Source organism: Caloenas nicobarica, chromosome 5, assembly GCF_036013445.1.
Source record: "Caloenas nicobarica isolate bCalNic1 chromosome 5, bCalNic1.hap1, whole genome shotgun sequence".
Classification (NCBI taxonomy): Eukaryota; Metazoa; Chordata; class Aves; order Columbiformes; family Columbidae; genus Caloenas; species Caloenas nicobarica.
In genome coordinates this window covers 65,985,447-66,004,007 of record NC_088249.1, presented here as the reverse complement: position 1 = coordinate 66,004,007, position 18,561 = coordinate 65,985,447, and the positions used below count along the sequence as shown (strand labels likewise).

The window sequence follows — 18,561 nt, the reverse complement described above, 5'->3', positions numbered from 1 at the left end:
TAAAACCGGTTTCATGGCAAAATTCTGAATGGTGAATGTTAAGTTAAATACACAGTCTAGGAAACAGTCGTAATTGCATATTTAGAAAAAATGCTGTTAACCATGTGTCTCCTAATTTCTCTAATTTTAAACAAAAAAAACCCCAGCATGTTGGGCACAGATAACAGCTCTCAGAATTAAACTAGTTTAATGCTACAATTGCAAACTAGGGCTGATATTGAGTAAATTGTGGAACTCTTTAGCATTTCCAAAGACTGATGGTGTAGCACTGTCAGATTGTAGAACAGTTGTAGCTATAGCAGAGGTGGTTTATACATCTACTGTAAACACTTCGTGGATTTTGAAATACACTTAAAATTAAACCTATGCATCCTAAATTAGGTACTCAATTGAGTTGAAATGATAAAAGAATTTTTTTTACTGTATGTGCAGTACTTACATGATTAAAGTTTCATATTTCCAGAATGCAACGAGTGAGCTATAGCTGAGCATCGAAGGAAAGGGGGCAAAATTCATATTCAATCACTTAATTAAGAAAAGTAACTGCTAATTTAAATAAAGCAGAGTTCTCTCTCTTAATCATCTGGTATCTGAAAAATCAGTGATTTTTCACTGCTACCAAAGTTGTATTAGACAAGAAAGCTGTTGAGATGGACATTTCTCAACCCGCTTTGCAGTTAAGTAAAAAAAATTTGGAGCAGGCTTAAAATAACTTAAGAGGTTAATGTGATTAGAGAAATTGAGAGAGGGGAGAATATATTTCAGAAAAAAAAAAAAGGTAGAGATACCACCTCCTTTTTGAGGTTAATGAGCTTGTAAAATAATATGGTTGTTAGTCAGGATTTTTAAAGGGTATGTGCAAATCGGACTCTAATTGAAGCCTCCTCTTAATTTATTTTCAGTAAAATCCTAGAAAAATTTAGTTTCCCACTCTCAATTGTGTTTTTAAAGCACTTGGAGAAGAAAAAAGTGGGAAAATGCTTTCAGAAGAGCTTTCCTCTGTGCCTTGGTTAATACCTCACTTGTTTTAAGAAAGAACTTGAAACTTAGTGGTAACGTGCCTTATAGTAAAGTGTCATAAAGTTTTACAGGAATTTTAACTCTGATGATTAAAACACTGTAGACTACTGTACAGTGTAGAATTTTACATGAAATACTGACATCTGTAAAGGTGAAATGAACAGAGTTACTCAGACTTCTTGTAGTTAGAGCTGAATTTAGATTCCAAGGAATGCAGGACAGAAGGACAATAATTCCTCATCAGAGCAAACAGGGTGTGATGGAAAGCCCAAGGGATCCCTTAAAACTCATTTGAAACTCATGGATATCACCAGTCGTGAAGTCACCGGTCTCTTTCCCCTATTTCTTAACTTATTTATGTTTATCCTTTAGTATGTTTAGGCTCCCTGAATGGCTAAGTGAGCAAATCAAGTGACAATCCTGAAATGTGCAGTGGGTTTAACAGTAGTTATAGAGACCTGCAGTGTCAAACTGCTGCCTTAACACATCTTAAAAGTGTTAATAAAACAAAGGGAAGGAAAAAAGTTCAAAGTCCTATCTGATGTTTGCCAACTCTGAGATAAGCATAAGCTTCATGAACTAGTCCAGGTGCTGCATCAGCTGAAGAAAATCTTGATTGTTACATATAGTTATGTTTCTATACACTCATACCATTATCTTAGATCTCACTTCTACCTTTGTTACTTGTCCTATTTGCTAATCTTGAACACATTCTTCTCCTTGTTACTGTGGTTGTCTGTTATAGTATTGACCACCAGCAAAAAGATTTGAAAAATTATTGATTAAAAAAACCCTATATAGAAAGGCAGTGCTGTTATTAATAGCTATTATTATTATTATTCCTCTTGTGTAAATACTTTATACATTAAGACGACTGGGGAAATGCCTATTTCTTTGTGGCTTGGTGGCAATAGCAGGGGCTGGAACTGAAGCTGGTTTTGGTAGAAAAATACAAACCTCAAAGGTGAGGTGGAGAAATAGTTACCTAAACATATGTATGTGTTTGTGCAGTCTATTTGTTCAAGGCTCACAGTATGAGCAATGAATATTAATATTTTCATAGTGCAGGCTTAGATTGCTCAAATGCTTGATAATTATAACTGAAAATTACTATTAAGTGTCAGGTATAAATGGAGTGTGCTGTAGCCCAAAATACTAATGTGATTAATGGCACATCTGTATGAAATGGCTTGAAGGACTCTGCATTATAAAACTCTGATGTTTTATACTAGAAGGACACCTGCCTGCATGTTTCATGTTTAATTTTTAATTTGTCATGTGTGATACCTGAATTGGCTACTTGTTTTAAAAACACAAATTAAATTGATTAAGATAAAACAATGAAACTTTTGGGTTTTTTAAGCTCGCTTTGCCACTCTACTCACGCCACGATGTTTTTTTGTTTTCTCCCTATCAGTGCAGATACAAGAGAATAAGAACATTTTTCTCTTAAACAAAGACTATATATATTCATTGTCTTGTGTATGTGTATATAGTGTATATATATATTCATATAGCTATATATCCATATGTATGAAAACATATGTATTCTTTATATGGAGAGTGTGTGTGTATATGGGATTATGACCCTACCATTGACTTTTTTTTCCTTCATATCCTATCTTGAGATTTCTATGTAACATCAAATCAGGCTTTTACTGGATGATTTATATTTCCAGGCTGTTGTTTCACTTCGTGTTTTGCAATATCAATATTTTGCTTCAGTGGTTACAGTTTCAGCAACTTAAGGTGAAAACAAGGAAAAAAATCAAAGCCAAATCAGTGGGCTTGGATATTACCTTAGATTCCGTACTCCCTTCTCCTGCACACCCCACAATATGATATTAAGTGTAATTAAAGGCTGGATAAAACAATATGGACTGATATATGTGCATAGAGAGAGGAAGTTTCTCCTTGGTTCTACATAAAGAAATTGTGTAACTTCTTTGCACTTTGTCATAGAATATTTCTGTTTTAAAACAGGTATTTCTTTGTAATGTTTTATGGCGTAATTTTATTGCAGTATATAGGTTGCTTCTTTAAAATTATAGTTGATCTTTTGGGCAACCCTGTCAACTGCAGGGCTCAAAAAAGTAGCACAATCTTTCTGACTTTCTAATTCTTATTGAATCACTTCATGACTGATATTTCTTTGGGTAAGTTAGTGAAGAACTTGTTGTTTTTTTACCAAGGGTATCAAGTATTCAAAATCCAATAAAGATGACTTGATTACTTGTTTAAAAGTGTGAATGAAACACCGTTTTAAGCGGAAGAATGTATATGCCCTGTCAGGTTTTACTGTAGTCTGTAATTTCCCCACAATGCAATATAGACCTGTGCAAGATAGGAATTAGGGAACATCTAAATGTCTTTTATGGCATGTTACAGTTTGGCATATACCTCTTTCATCAACAAATGAATTTCAATGAAAATACGCAGCTTTGCTTCGCTCATCATCGAAGATCTCTGCGTGTTGTTTACTGAGCTCTGTAGAAAGAGCCCTGATACAGGAGACCTGAAAGACAAGTATATAAGGATATAAGACATATATAGGAGTATTGCTGAAGCATCTTCTCTTCTTTTCCCATTCCTTTCCTCCTTTTTTTTTTTCTTTTTTTGGCATTGACACACAAAACCCTGTTGGAAGTGCTAGTAAAGGTATTGTCATTGGATGCTGCAGTTTCCTTGAGAGCAGCTCTGAAGCTGGAATCCATAGGTAGTACTGAGCTTTTTATTCCGTACTGCATGTCCATATGCAGCCCTGATTTTGTAATTCTTTTTTTGGAGAAACAGCAAAACTACTCAGAGCCCCTGTCGTTTTGAATGCCTAATGAAATAATTATTCTCCAAAGTATTTTGAGAACTGTATTAACTTTTATGGTTGGGCAGCTTTGTTACCTCCAAATATGACCTTTAATTCAAATAATTCTGTTTTAACAGTAAATGTTGCACTGGTGTGAGAATTCTGGATCATGATGATGAAATCATTGTTTTGGGAAACAGCTCAACTTCAGCCAAGCTCCACTTTTTATACAGTATCTTTATATACAGTAGCTCCATGGAAGGAAATGTAGGCCAATACCCCATTTGAAGAATGAGAAACAAAAAGAATTAGTGTGATTGCTTTCGGACATTGTATATAAATTTATGGAATGGTTTAGATATTGTTTTATTGTGTCTGGCAAAGCGTAGAAAAAGCATTTCCTTTATTGTTGGGCTGTGATTTGATCCTTCTAACATGTGGCTAGCGGTGAATTCAGTAGATCTTTCAAAATGATTGATATTGCAAGAGTACTGAGGAGAGGATATTAAAAAAAGTGATGTTTGGATTTACTTGGCCTACTGAAAGAAGTGAACTTGGAGGGAATAACTTGACAGAGCCATCTGCTGGAAGGGTTTGTGGGCTGAGAACGTACTCATTTGGTTGTAACTCTGGTTGTTTGAATCTCCTGTGCTCTGTTAAATAACTTTTCTGCCTTGGCGGGTTGTAGTCCAGTTTGTTAAATCTGAAAAGCTTAGACTTAGGGGATGCATGACTGGAAAGAATCAAGGAAATCATTCTTTCTTACTTTTCTTTTTTCTGTGCCTTACAGAGAGATTGACAAAACACCAAATAGCCATTTTTGTTTCCAGATAATGATATTTTCCAATGAATTGTACTCAATGTGCTGTTTTTCAGATTGAAATCGGCAACGATAAATCTGATGCAAACTTGCCTAAAGGTATTCTACAGTCCTGATATTTTCCACGCCGTAGTTTAGTATTTTAACTTTTAGAGTAAGCCATGCTTTAAGATAGGGTGTAGTTAATATAGTTGTGAAATGGAAGCGAGGTTTCATGGTTTTGCCTCCATCAAGAGCCTGTGCTTCAGCCTTTGTTTTCTTCATAAAGGTCTTTATGAAGGACTTGACAATTCTACTTCCTTCCTCAAGTATTGTCTTAAGGGGCCATTAGGAAAGCAGAAATTCTTCCTGTCTTGAAGAGTCTACACAAATGATGATTGTTATGTTGAACATAGCAGTGCTGAGTTCAAACCTTAGGTGTCTGCCTGACCGTGGGTCAATCTCTTTTATTTCCTTTCTGCATTGGTAAGTCTGTAAAATTACGGAAATTCTAAGAGCTCTGCACGATTCTTGAGCCTTAAAGTGTCAGAGAAGCTACAAGTACTGATGAACAAGTATGTTTTCTAATATTTAGTGTCTGGATAAAGCAAAAGTCATTTTAGATTGACTTTCTTTGCCTGAAGTTTTTATATTTGAGATTGTACTTTATGCAGAAATATTCTGCACTTGATAGGATGTATTTTGCATTTGACTTTGTATGCAATGAATCTTGGACTTATACAGCCCAAAGTCAGACTACTGTGTGCCCTATTTAAGTAATGAACTATTGATTTTAAAATTGCTCATTTTATTACCATAATATGGAACCAGTAATATTCTGAAAACTCATCTCTGTAATGGATGCTGTTTAATTTCAGTTCAAGATGGGACAGAAATGGACGTGAAGGATTTTACATATTGAAATTTGACTCATCACAGGTAGCAGGGACTGTTCAGCCTTAGGTGCACTGCGACCTCTTCCCTTGCTCGAGCTCAGACTTCCAAACAGGCTCGTAACGTAACGTCACCTTTATTTGTCACTGGTAGCTAAACCCTATAATGCAGTCTCATTGTTAAGTATTTACAACACCTTCAGGATCAAAGAAATGCTGCCAAGAAGGCTCATTGTGAGAAATTTCGACCTACTTTTACATTTGCTTTGCCTGCCAAGACCAGGTAGACCGTGAACAGACCTTCAGGGAAGGGTCCAGTCTGACGTGGAGATCACAGAACCCTGTCATGGCAAAGCGAACAAAAAGCAACATTGCAAACAGTCAGAGGTTAAACTTGTTCCCCCATCCCTTCTCTTAGGGATGCAAAGTGAGTTTGCTGGGAGAAGGGCTGTGGAGGCTGCAATTTTGGTTCTTTTGTGTGCACGTGTTTGTTTTCCACCCCTTTCCAGCTGCCGGTTCTTTGCTCTGCAGCGCTGGGGTGTGTGTAGGGAATCAATGTGCTTTCTGTGACTGCTCTGAACAACTTTAAACTGCTCAGGCCTTAAGATTTTGCAGATCCCCCCTCTCCTAGCACATAAATGAGAAGAAATGGCTACACATCTGATTTTTTCAAACCTACATTTTTGCTTTACAGGCCGTGATTGAGTTTTCCTTGTGTAGTACATGACTGAAACAATATATTACTAAGTTGTATTCGTAAAGTAATAGACATGAGTGTGTATATTTTCTTACCGAAAATTCACGTTGTGCTTTACCTTTCCTTCTCTTTCCCCTCCCCATTGCACATAAAACACGAAATTTCATAAACCGTTGGCAATTTAGTATTCCCACTTTCGGTGTCTAAATTGAAGTAAAAAACTGAGTAGTTTATGCAATAAATGTGCTGTACATGTGAATAAAATCATAGGTGGTTTTCATATTTCTAATCTGAACAGTCATAGACCTCTACATTAGGATGAAGAAAGCGTAACTTGAAAATACCTGTTGGTTTAGTAAGCTGACTGTGGAAGGACCATCAATGCCATTTGCTTTTGTCAACAGAAATGAAAGAATCAGGGCAAGGTTTGATGCGTTACCTGGCTAATAGGCTTCTGAATTCTTTATATAAATGAAGTGAGAGTGGGATTTGGGTAGGGGAGAAGAGGGTCGTTCTTTGAATCAAACACTTCCTGTGATCAGGTTCTCACAAGCAGCCCTCTAACTTCTGTTAAGCCATTGATTGTTTACGAGGAAATTGGTTTTATTTGATTTGACTGTGTATTGAGAAAGAGGCTGGCGACAGCTTTACTGGTGACTTGTGAGGTAAATAAGTTTGGAGTCCCCCCTTGAAAGTGGGAGTGGGGAAATGAAGAAAATAAGCCAGAACTAGTGTAGGTTTGAGGGGTTTCTGTAACATTAGGACATTGCTGGAGGGCTTCAGCGTTACAGTGTGGGCTCTGAGGGTTGATATTCCTGAACAGGAGTGTGTTTGACTTTCTTGAGAAATAGACATTACCTTATTATACCCTTTCCATAGCAGGGATATTAATTGTAAGAAAATATATTGTTTGAATTATACAGTAAGTAATAGGAAGTTGAGAGACAGGCTACCAAAGCTGTTGATACTTACGGAGATCATCTGTTGCTTGGAAAGTCACCATTGTGATAGTTTTAAATCATGTGGTGTTCCATTCAGTGGTGTTTAAATGCTTTGTAGTTTGGAGGACATAATTACATCATCATTTTAGCGGTACCACGAAGTTGCGTCCTTCACTTAGAGCTGGAGAGTCACCAAAAGGATAGAATGTGACACACGCAAGATCTGGAGTTTGGAGGCCATCCATTGGTGTCCCGATATCATCATCCTTGTCTTTGTTCAGAGCTTTAAATAAAAATGTCGCACCAATTTTTCTTTAATTAGTTTCCTCCTCCCCTTCTGGATTATTAATGGCACTGAAGCAGATCCGGTCTTATTGTATTCAACACTTCAGTGACTAAATTCTGTACAAGACCAGTGGTAACAGTAGTTGGCTAGTAAGAAATTAAGAAAACTTGCTCATACGTCTTTCTATCCAAAATAGTTTGTAGGTATTTTAAAGCCACCCTAGGAGTGTGTTTGCAGTGCTTAGGATTCATGAATACTTAACCCCTGACACTGTCTTTGTTCAGAAGAATGGCTTGCAACTTGTGCTGTGTAATGGTTTTTTACCTAAAAGAGCAAAAGAGCATTCAAAATGGGTTTTTTTGTTTCTTTTTATTACTTTGAGCTTATTTTTAGTAACCTAATGTTTAATGAAAGACACTAAACAAGGCTTTTACAGATTGTTCCCTATCTACGAAAGGTCCCATTTTTATGTGGATTTTATGCATTTTCTCCATCTACTGTCTACTTTTCTCTTAGCCAATGACAGTAAGATTCCTAAGGCTACTTTCTCTTTAAGGACACACTGCTTACATAAATAGACCTTTAGGCGATCTCCTTGTTTTATAATCTTAATTGTTTATCAGAAGATGGGCAATATTCCTTAGAAATGTGCTTGCCTGCTTTGCATGCCTTGTTACTATTTCGATTATGCAGATTCTTGATGCTGTGGAAATTTGTGCTTGATGACGCCAAGGCAGCTGCACGTTGTTAGCATTGTAGGCTGTCAGATGATCATGTGGGATTCTTGCAGCATGCAACATTCAATAGGATCGAAAAAGGGCTTTTGATGCAAGGCATAGCTTTCAGAATATATTTGTGCCTTTTAGTTAGCTAATAGAAAATCATAATTTATTATCTTTAAATTTAAAATGCTGCCTCATTTTTCTTCTGGTTGGTTTCATTTTGGCTTCACTAGAAGATGCATCTGGTACATCCACGATTGAGGAGTTTATTAATGATACTGTCGTTCAGTTCACTTACTTTTTTTCCTTTTAGAGTCCTAGCTAGCCCACAGATTACATGATCACATGTTCATCCAGTCATTCATATAGAACACAAACCACCATGCATGATTTCTTCTTCTTTCTTTTTCCTCTCTGCCTTTTTTATTCCCTTTAAGTTGCTTTGTCATGTTCTCTTTTATCATCAAGCTTCATCTTTGTCTTCCCCTCGCTACTATTTGTTCTATATTTTCCCATGCTTGCTTACTGCAATATTATTTGATTAACGGGCTGTGATGATGATGAACCTGCACACTGGAGGAGCAGCTACTACAGTGGTGATGAAGGGATGTAATAATGGTCGCTATCCTCGGAATTCTCTCTACAGTGACTGCATAATAGAAGAAAAGGCAGTGGTCCTGCAGAAAAAAGACAATGAAGGATTTGGATTTGTGCTCAGAGGGGCAAAAGGTATGTGCTTCTGTGTGTGTGTGTGTGTGTGATGTGCACTGGCATGAAGAAATTTATACATCTCGGAATATAAGCAGGAATTATTCTTGGTGCACTTGGTTGCTAGACAACAGGATTCTCTGTATGCTATACTACTCAAACGGATTTTAGTGGCTTCTGTCTGAAGCAGTTTGCATTTTTTACATAGGAGAAGCACTGTATAATCGTTTTGGGGGGACAAAGTTTTGCCTGTATTTTTATTGTGCTGGTGTATGTAATATTTTGTCTTGAATCCGTTTTGTTATGCAGTTTACCTAACTATGGGAAACCTGCTTTCCTTTAAAACCTGCTTCTTTATTTCAAATGTCAGTCTATTTAAATAGGTCTACGAATAGGAATAGACAAGAGAGCGATGTTTTGTTTAAAATAGGTGTGGATCTTCTGCAAGGTGACATTGGTGCAGTTTTAGTATGAAAATACGATCTTTTTTTATATCTTCAGAAGCTGCATGTATGTTGCATGGCCTGTAGTGTGCTCATTTTAAAAGCTGTTCATATGTTAAACTGCACGTTACTTTTCTGCAGACTAAAATCTATAATAATGGCATTCTTCGGAGTTAAAAAAAGCATTCTATTAAATGCTTTGCTTTTTAACTTTCAGTCCAGTTTGCTCCTTTTGTATTTTTAAAAAATATATATGATGGTATGTCCCATCTCTTGCTCCCCCTCATTTTACATGGGTTCTCCCTTGCCTTGCTTGAGCATGAAAATTATTCCATATCTTCATTCTTGGGACATCATTTTTGCTCTCCCTGGTCCCCCACCCCTAAAGCGGGGCCACCATAGATTTTCAGTGTTGTAGAAGCTTCTCTAATTTTAGCTACATAAAAATGTTTGGAGTTCTACTAGGAAAGCCGATAGCACTACCTTTTAGCTGACCCGTTGCCATGTGCATCGTGCAGAGGTGACTCCCCCTGTGTCAGCAAAATTGTCCCAAATTTTTCTGTGTGGCAGTGAGGGCACCTCAGGTGAAAGACCCAAGGACTTTTCTGTGTGTATGTGTACGTGACACAGAGAGAGAAGGGGGCTGTTCCAAGGCCTCCTCTGCCTCCTTTCCTAAAAAGTGATTTCTTGTGTTTTCTTCGTTGTAATATACACCGAAATCTAGAAGGAAAAATTCGGTTTTATCTTTTTCATCCTTTCCCACCCACCCCATCCCCCCCAGTTTGACCATCTGCTCTCTTCGGGCTACAGCATATTATCAATTTTTAGCTGGATGTTTCCAGAGTTACAAGCATTTTGCTAGACATACAAAAGGGTTACTTGAGCTAATACTGAATATCCTGGAATACTCAGAATCCAGCTATTGCCTTGTACAGCTTGATTTGGTCTGTGTCAGTAAAGCAGCATGTATTTTTCTCTCTGAATTGAAGACCTGTGGATTGCTATTGCCGAGAGATTGCACCCTGTTCCCAGCATCTTCACATCCCCCGAGGCAGCGTCCTCTTTATTTCAGCACCCACCATTTTTTAACCATCAATTTGAATGGCCAATAATAGGCCTTTAGTCAAGTGGTATTTGCAAGCACTCCATAACTTTCTTTTTTTTTTTTTTTTTTTTTTAAATGTGGTATTTATTTTTAAAGCTGACACACCAATTGAAGAATTCACCCCAACTCCAGCCTTTCCTGCTTTGCAGTACTTGGAATCTGTGGACGAAGGGGGAGTAGCATGGCAAGCTGGCCTGAGAACTGGAGACTTTTTGATCGAGGTAGGAGATCCTGCAGTTTGATTCTTTGTTGGGGAAAGAGTGATGTTCCCTTTGTAGAATTTACTTTGGAAAAAAGCACATGATGCTTCTAAACAGCAACTTGAGTGGACTAACGCCAATAATGTACTTGACTTCATTTCAAAATCTCAACGCAGCGTTTAGGAAAGTGGTTAAAAAGAACAGTGTTCACGTTGGCTCTTTTTGTTATTTGGGAGCACACTAACAGAGAAATTTGGGATTTTTTTATTCTTCTTTGCATTATTGAATTGAAATTTAGGTTAATTTCAATGTCTATTGTAGGCTGTCAGTTGAGTGGTCTTGTATATATTTGTACAGAGTCACCAAAATTAATGACTTTTTATGCAATTATTTCTACAATCAGTGGTCTAGTGCTGTTGAGAAACCATGGAGAATAAAGCAAATTACTTTGGCTTGAAATTAAATATTTCCAGCAGTGCACTCTACATACAATCGTATAAAAAATAAGCAACAAATGTTATTGCATCATAAATCACTTTATTAAAAGGATATATTTAAATATTCTGTTCAATCATACCAATAATGTCTTTACATTTTATATTTTGGAGGATTTTTGGTTGGTATTTTAGGTTTTGTTGAAATAGTTGGTAGACCTTTTTAGTGTTCTTGGGCAGTTTGCAACAAAATAAATTATTTGGGATTTTCTTCCTCTTCCCCCCACAACCTTTTTCATGACCAACAGAGCTATGCTGTGATTCTGTGAATCTAGGTGTTTGAAAATTGGTCTTTCAGGATGAATCAACCAAGTCTTGTCTGTAAGATCTATTGGTTATATTTTATTTTTTCTTCTTCAGGTGCATATGTGTTTTGTTATAGCATTTACTGGTGCTACAACATTTATTTCTGCAGATCTGGCCTTTACATTCAGGAGAGGATATAATATACAGCTTTTTTTTTTTGTAGTGTGCATTGTAGTCCCATGGCGGTTGAATTTAAATAGTTGCGTTGCTTCTTCACATTGTAACAATGAAAGAACAGGTTTGGCAGACTTCTCAAGTGAATAGATGTGCATTTTGATCTGTACCTTTTCTCACTGCTTGTGTACTTAAGAATAAGCATTTAGCAAACTGTTAATTGCTTACAAATGGTACTGATACATGCTCTGTGCAGAGATGCTTTCAAAACTATGATCATTGACGTTAGGTGGGGGTTTTTTTTAAACTGCTTTATTTTTAGAAGATGATTTCTTGTTGGGCTTTTAATCCACAGGAAGTAAGAATAGTTCGTACTGGCTGATTTCACAGATAGGTTTGATGGTGAATAATGTGTAATTTAATGGAGAGGATTACAGAAAGATAACTGTGCATATGGATTTTTTTTAAGAGCTCTGAAGGGATCCAAGTAGCCTGGGATAACTGATTCTGCAGAAAGCTTTACTGGTTTTCTAGCAAATGGAAGACAATTATAATTAATTCTCCAGTCAATTTACTCCTAGCCTTAGCTTAGAAAAGCAGTTAAATATGCACATGCATTGCTGAATCAGGACATTAATCCATACTCTGCGCAGTCCAGCATATTTGTAATTAATTCTGAAAGCAGCAGTCGGCACATGCAAATCAAATCCATTTCTGTGTAATTTCTGTTCATCGGGGTGTTTCTGGTTTGAATTTTGCAACTTAATTAAGAGGATATGGTAATCCTGAGAAATCACGACTTTGCTGTTGTCGAGGACTTCTTTTTGTTGGAGAAAGGTGGGGATTTTATTCTGTTTTCTGAACTGCATGTGCAGCGCCCATCACTCTCAGGTTGTAGAAAGCCATCTTTGACGCTATTTACACTGATGCAGAAAAATACTACTGTTGAAATAAAAATGACTGGTCCTCCCGCACTTCTAGGAATGCCAAGCTACTTTATTTCTTGCGTTGAACTGAGAAGAATGAAATGTACCATCCATTGCATGTGGTTCTCATAACTGCTGTAGTTTGGTTGTTCAGTGATTTCTCCCATGACTCTGAAGTCGATGCTGCTGCAAGTGCCACCTCAACCATTTGTAACTAATATAATGCATTCATCACAAATGTCACATGAATAATAAAAGAGTTAATGGGCAACTAGGATCCTAATTAGTCCCATTTATAACACTCGCGGGGAGCGTCAGGCTGTAGGGAAACGAGAGTCCAGTTTGGCAGAGGTTAAACTGGGAGAGCCCTTGCTGAAGGAGGGTCGGTGGCTTGGCGTCATGAAGATAAGTGGAACCTTCTCCCGTACTCCTCATGATGGAGAGACAGGTTTGGCAGGAAGATATTAATAGATCCTTTTCTTGGAAGCGTGAGAGTGTGTAATTATGGGCTCTGGATCCTCTGAAGGGCATAAACTTCAATATCAGCTACTGAGCATCCTAAAGTAGTTCGGCATTGGAGATGACACGTGTTGAGCAGGACAAATAAAAGATCTATACAGAAAAGGAAGAAAAGGTGGTGTCTTGCTTCAGCAGGTCAACAGAATAGATATTATCTGGAACAGGGCCGGCACAGTTTCATTTGACTGAGCTTTTAGCGAGTTTGCAGGTTTTTTTCTGGAAAGCCACGTGATACTGATTTGTCCAACCTGTACAATTAATTTTAGCATGAGACTTCAGAGATTAATTTTAAACTTGCCTGTGGAAATAGTGTTCACAAGCTCTTTATTGACATTTCTGACAGTATACATTTTTTCTTCTTCGCTTTCAAATCCAGTCATATTTTTTGTGATGAAAAGGGCAATGTTTGTAGGGGCTTTTCTGGATAGCGCAAAAATAAAACGTATTGGAAAAGCACATGAGTGGTTTCAGAGCTGAAACAGCTAGAAACAGCTGTCATTATATGTAGATTTTCATAAGCAATTCCAGAGTTGCCAATTCATGTGATTTTTCTCAGCTTTGATAAATAATCAGAAATGGAGTATGTTTATGACTTGGTTGTTATAACTGAGAAAGATTGTATAGCTTGCCCTGTTGGCTGTTGTTCACTTTTTTGGTTGATGTTTTCTTGAATCTTGGTATCTACCCAATGAAAAAGACAGGTAAAAGTAAAGCTATGTATTAGTGTAAGTGCTATCCAACCTAAAAATTATGGTTTTCATTAGAAGGGGGTTTAAAAAACTGCAACCATCATTAATGTATACACCAATTGTAAAGCCATCATAGGTCACTGTTAATTCACCGGAGTGTCTGGGTTGCTGTAACACACCTGTCCAAGTTTGTAATTGCTTGAAAAAATCAAACCATAGGCTGATTTGGTGTGTTACTTGAAATATTTGCAAGAAAGGAATGTATTAGCGCTGACTCTAAATCTCTTATTTATGAATAATCTTTACGTGCCTAAGCGTTCATCACCTTTGTTCAGTGTAGTTGTCAATCTAAGCATAAATACAGGAGCCATTAAATGCTGCTGTTCAGAGGGTGCTGCCTTAAAGAATTCTTTATGTTGAGGTTGGGTTTTCTTTTGAGATTTGCTTTGACATGTACAAGTATAACCACCTTTGAATGAAGAGATCCTTTAAAGTGATAGAGGTTTTCAAACTCAGAAGAGTTGGTTGGTTGGATTTTGATTGTGGTTTTTGTTGTTGTTTGCTTGGTTTTTTTGGTGGTGTTTTGGTTTGGTTTTCTTTAGTATAGTAAGTATCTTTACTAAATTCTTACTAAATTCAAAAGCAGTGGATTATTAACTCTGTTGTACCCATGAGTGTGCAGCTGTTTTGCAGGTGTTGTGTGATGTGATGTGTGGGGATTTTTCATCTGCCACAGAGCATATCTCATATCAAACAATACTGTTATAATAGCAATACTTAGAAAGTGAAACTAATTCTGCAATACTTTACCAGAATAATGCATTTATTCCCTAAATGAGGCATTGCAGTTTGCATTATTGTGCCATAAAATCACTTATTTTTCCAGATAAATTGAAATGTTATTGTCTTCAGAATAGGATGGCTGCTTATTTACATTCCAGTTAAAATGTAAACCAGATAAAACCGGTGTATTATCCACTAAAAGAAAAAGGCAAAATTCAGGATTTTTTTAAAGGATCAAGGCCAGAGATGGTAGTAGAAGAAATCTCATCATTTTGCTGCAGAGCAGTTCAGTTGGTACATGTACTAAAACATGCAAATGCTCTGTGGTATAAGTGCCTCTGTATCTTTGTCCTCAAGGGCTTATAGAATTTACTAATACAAACTTTTCTTTATGTAGTAATAAGTGAAAAATAGACATAATTTTATTGTTTTACCATTGTATTAGCTAAAGTTTTCTGTCCTCTGACTATACGTAGGAAGTAGCAATAAGCATTTAGGGAGATATTTAAAATATCTAGAATTTTTTTTTTTTTTTAAATACACACATACACACGTGACTAAGTTTAGATTAATATTTAGCAATAGGATAGGTTTTTGTTTTATTCCAGTAAACACTTTATACAAACTTCAAAACTGACCTGGAAAGCAAACGTTTAACTTTATTGTTGTAACTTAGACTATAGTCATTATAAATATTTTTGGCAGGCATAGCAATGTTATGTCTTACATTTGTATTCAATGGCTGGATGAACTAGTGGTTTTACAAAGCCATCTGTTAATGATTTAAACCCTTTCAGCACCAGAGGAACCTTCTCATCCCTAAGAGATCTTCATTAATTGCCCTGTGGCTGAGTTTTCTCTCATTCCTATCGTGAACCTTGCTACTTTCTGCCACTAGATATAAATCTTTTTTCTTTTTTCAGGCATCTACATGGAGACAATGATATTTTTTTCTCTCTTGGAAGTAAACTGAGGTTTTTTTAGCGTCTTTGTACTAACAGGGATTATCATGTCGCCATTTTTTGTGGAGGTTTTCTGAAAGTTTCTTCGTATCCTCCCAAAAGTGTGGATGCCAACTCGCTGCTGTACTTAGTAAAAGCCTCCCTAATATTGTGTATTAAAAATGGTATCCTTACGTTTTTGTATGCTGTCTTTACCCCTGCCTTTTGGTGGACCTAGAGTAAGGTCCACCCTCATTCACTGCCTCACATTTGGGTTTTTGTTGCCAGTTTGGCTGCTCCTCCTGTCCATGCCCTGAGCCTCCCCGTGGCCACGTGAAGCAGGAGAAGGGCCAAGATCCTTGCAGGGCTCTGAGCTCTTCTGTTCCCAGACAGCATCTGGTTCAGGTTCTGGTTCAACCGTACAAGCAATAGTTGAGGTTCTCAGGGATATGGTTCAGTGACAGTTCTACGTTAATGGTTGGACTCGATGGTCTTGAGAGTCTTTTCCAACCAAAATGATTCTATGACTCTATATACTTCCATCTTTTTAACAATGAGAGATTTAGTGAAACTGCAACAGTACTGCAATATTTCAGCACATATATATTTTAATTCTGTATATTTAAATTATACGTAGTTCAATTTAACCAACTGTCAGAGGAAAAAGGTAATTCCTGTTTACCAGTTAGTCATCATCCCCTTGGTGACATCTGTAAATGATGTTGATTAAGTACAAGTCCACCCCGGCACTCCTTAAAATGAAAGTTGTCAGGGTCCAAAGGAAACTTTCTTCATGTTTTAGTTTTGAAATTCTTCTGCTTAAGCATAACTACAGACGTATTGGAGAGTTGGGACACTGGGGTCTTGGAAAAAGAGGAGCTGTGGTCCAAGTGTTGAACAGTTTGGTCTATCTGCGCAGTCTCTGAGCAAGTGGATTGATATTTCACTTGATGGAAAAGTATTTTGCTTTCTTTTCACTTAAACTCAGTGAGTGAAGGTTTGGTGTTTTGTTTGTTCGTTTTTTCATAATTTATGTTTTTGGTGGATGATGGCAGCTGGATGAAATCATTGTGCTTTCAAAGTGTTTTGGATCTGCACAAAAGCACTGTTGAAAAATGCCAACTATTTTGGATTGTTCTTTTGATCTGTTTAAATGCAGCCTCTAACCTGTAGGAAGAGATGGTATTCCAGAAGTGCGCAGTGTGATCATAAAAAACATGGACCAATCTTGTTTGGTTCTAGAAATACATTAATAAGACAGCTACCTTTTCAGCATAGATGGAAATGGGCAGACAAAAAGGATTTGGCTCTTACAAGACCTCAGTTCTGCACGCCTAGGCAAACAGACAGCAGACAAAAATGAAATCACTTTGCTGTCGTCAGACATACAAAACCTGGCTGTGAGTAAAACTGGGAAATATTTTCTTTAGCCTTGATTCTACATGAGGTGTGTACTGGGCTGGTCATCCCAAGGTGCGAGAGAAAATGTTGGTATTTATCTGATTTCCGGGAATTGGAACAAGTACCTCCTTGATACTGAGAACTGATTTTTTTAATGCTGCTTTGAGAGGAGGATTTGGAAGGAATTTTGGTGATAGTGGCAGCAACAGTCAGAATGAGCTCAGTGTCCATTCAGTTCTCCATGATCGGTTTTAAGGCATTTTGATGTAGGTGCCATGGTGGTTTTAAGAGAAGTTTGTAAACATTTTTATTGTGAGAGGTTTTGCCAAAACTGGTGAGCCTGCGTGTGGAGTGCAGAGCTGTCCATAGGGAGCTTTTTGTCTCCTCATAAATACAAACCCCAACATTTCCCTGCCTTCCTACTTACAAATTCCTCTCAAAATAGCAAATTTGTTTAAAGATAAGCTGCTTATTAGAAATAGCTAGTTCTTGGCTATCCAGTGGCATCCACTTGGCCATCCAGTGTTTCCAGAGAGCACAGCTCTGGACAGTCTTCACTCTTGCAAACATCTATTCTCTGTTCAAATCATACCAGAATAATAGAACTCTTCCATTTCTAGCTCTTAGGTGTTGAGGATAGGTATTAAGACTAATAACACTATATAAATAAATGCCATTTTTAAGGTATAGTTCGGAGATTTCCAGAAGACATTATATTAAGATTAATTTCTCTGAAGCCTGTTGGCTTTTTTTAGTCCTTTGATACTATGGAAACCTGGTTGGTGGAACGGAGCTATATGAAAAGCAGTACTTGTGCCTGGTATTTTAGGGGAGAAAATACAATTTCTTTTAATTGTGGGATGTTGCTACATACCTGCAAAATTGCAGGTGAAGGAAAACAGATGAGTTTTTTTTAAATGGTGGAGAATTAGCTGACAAATTCCTATTGTTGAGTGCTGCGATAGAACTAATGTAATACCTCATTTTTTTTTTAATTTTTCCTTTTTTTGGGCGGTGTAAGCACCTTACAGGCAGGAGAAATACTGCAGCATGGAGTTGCATATGTGCATACCTGGTTTATTTATTTATTGCCAGTTTTCCTTTTCTTATTCTGAGACTGGCAATCAACTTGTGTGATGCTGAAAAGCTTCATTCCACCTCCTAGTTGTGTTTCATGAATGACAAATCTGTCCAGAGGTTAAAAGGAGTTTGCTTTATGTCCCATAACCACATGCTTCATGAGCAGCAACTTTGCCCTCCCTACCTGTTCCTCCTCCCCACCCAACATTTTTAGTTTTCTGAAGAAACAACTTCATTCACGGTCTGAAACTTTCCGAATGCATCTTTACTGTCTTCTCTGAATCTGAAAAAGCAAATGTAAAACTCTAGAACCTGACATTTATTCCATCCATTTCATTTTCGTGGTAGCTTTTCCTGAAAATCGTAGTCTTTGAACCTATGCTGTGGAATGGGGTTCCTAAGCTGTTTCAGAAGTTTCAGAGGGTTTAGATAAATCACCTTATGCCGGTGTACAGAACTGGCTCCCCACTGCTTCTGTGTGGGTCCTGGAACCGCAGAAACACTCTTGATTTAGGGAAATTCTGAACTTCTGAATCTGACCAAACAAAAGCTCTACATTCCATTAATTATTATTTCTTTTGCATTTGATTTCTAGTGTATGTCCTCTCTAGAGGAGGGCAAGTAGGTTCCGATTTAAGCTGTTAATTACTTAAGAAAGCAGGTGGCTTCCTTTTCTCATCCTGCTGTGGCT

At 37.3% G+C, this 18,561-nt stretch overlaps 1 protein-coding gene across 2 annotated transcripts in view; it reads left to right on the top strand.

Annotated features, from left to right (window-relative positions):
- Positions 1-18,561, top strand: part of SHANK2 (SH3 and multiple ankyrin repeat domains 2) — a 274,462-nt gene that overhangs the window by 145,913 nt on the left and 109,988 nt on the right. For both annotated transcript variants that reach the window (XM_065636008.1, XM_065636009.1), the window contains 2 exons: positions 8,808-8,890; positions 10,514-10,638. In XM_065636008.1, the coding sequence (XP_065492080.1) occupies positions 8,808-8,890; positions 10,514-10,638 (208 nt within the window). The remainder of the gene's footprint in view (positions 1-8,807; positions 8,891-10,513; positions 10,639-18,561) is intronic.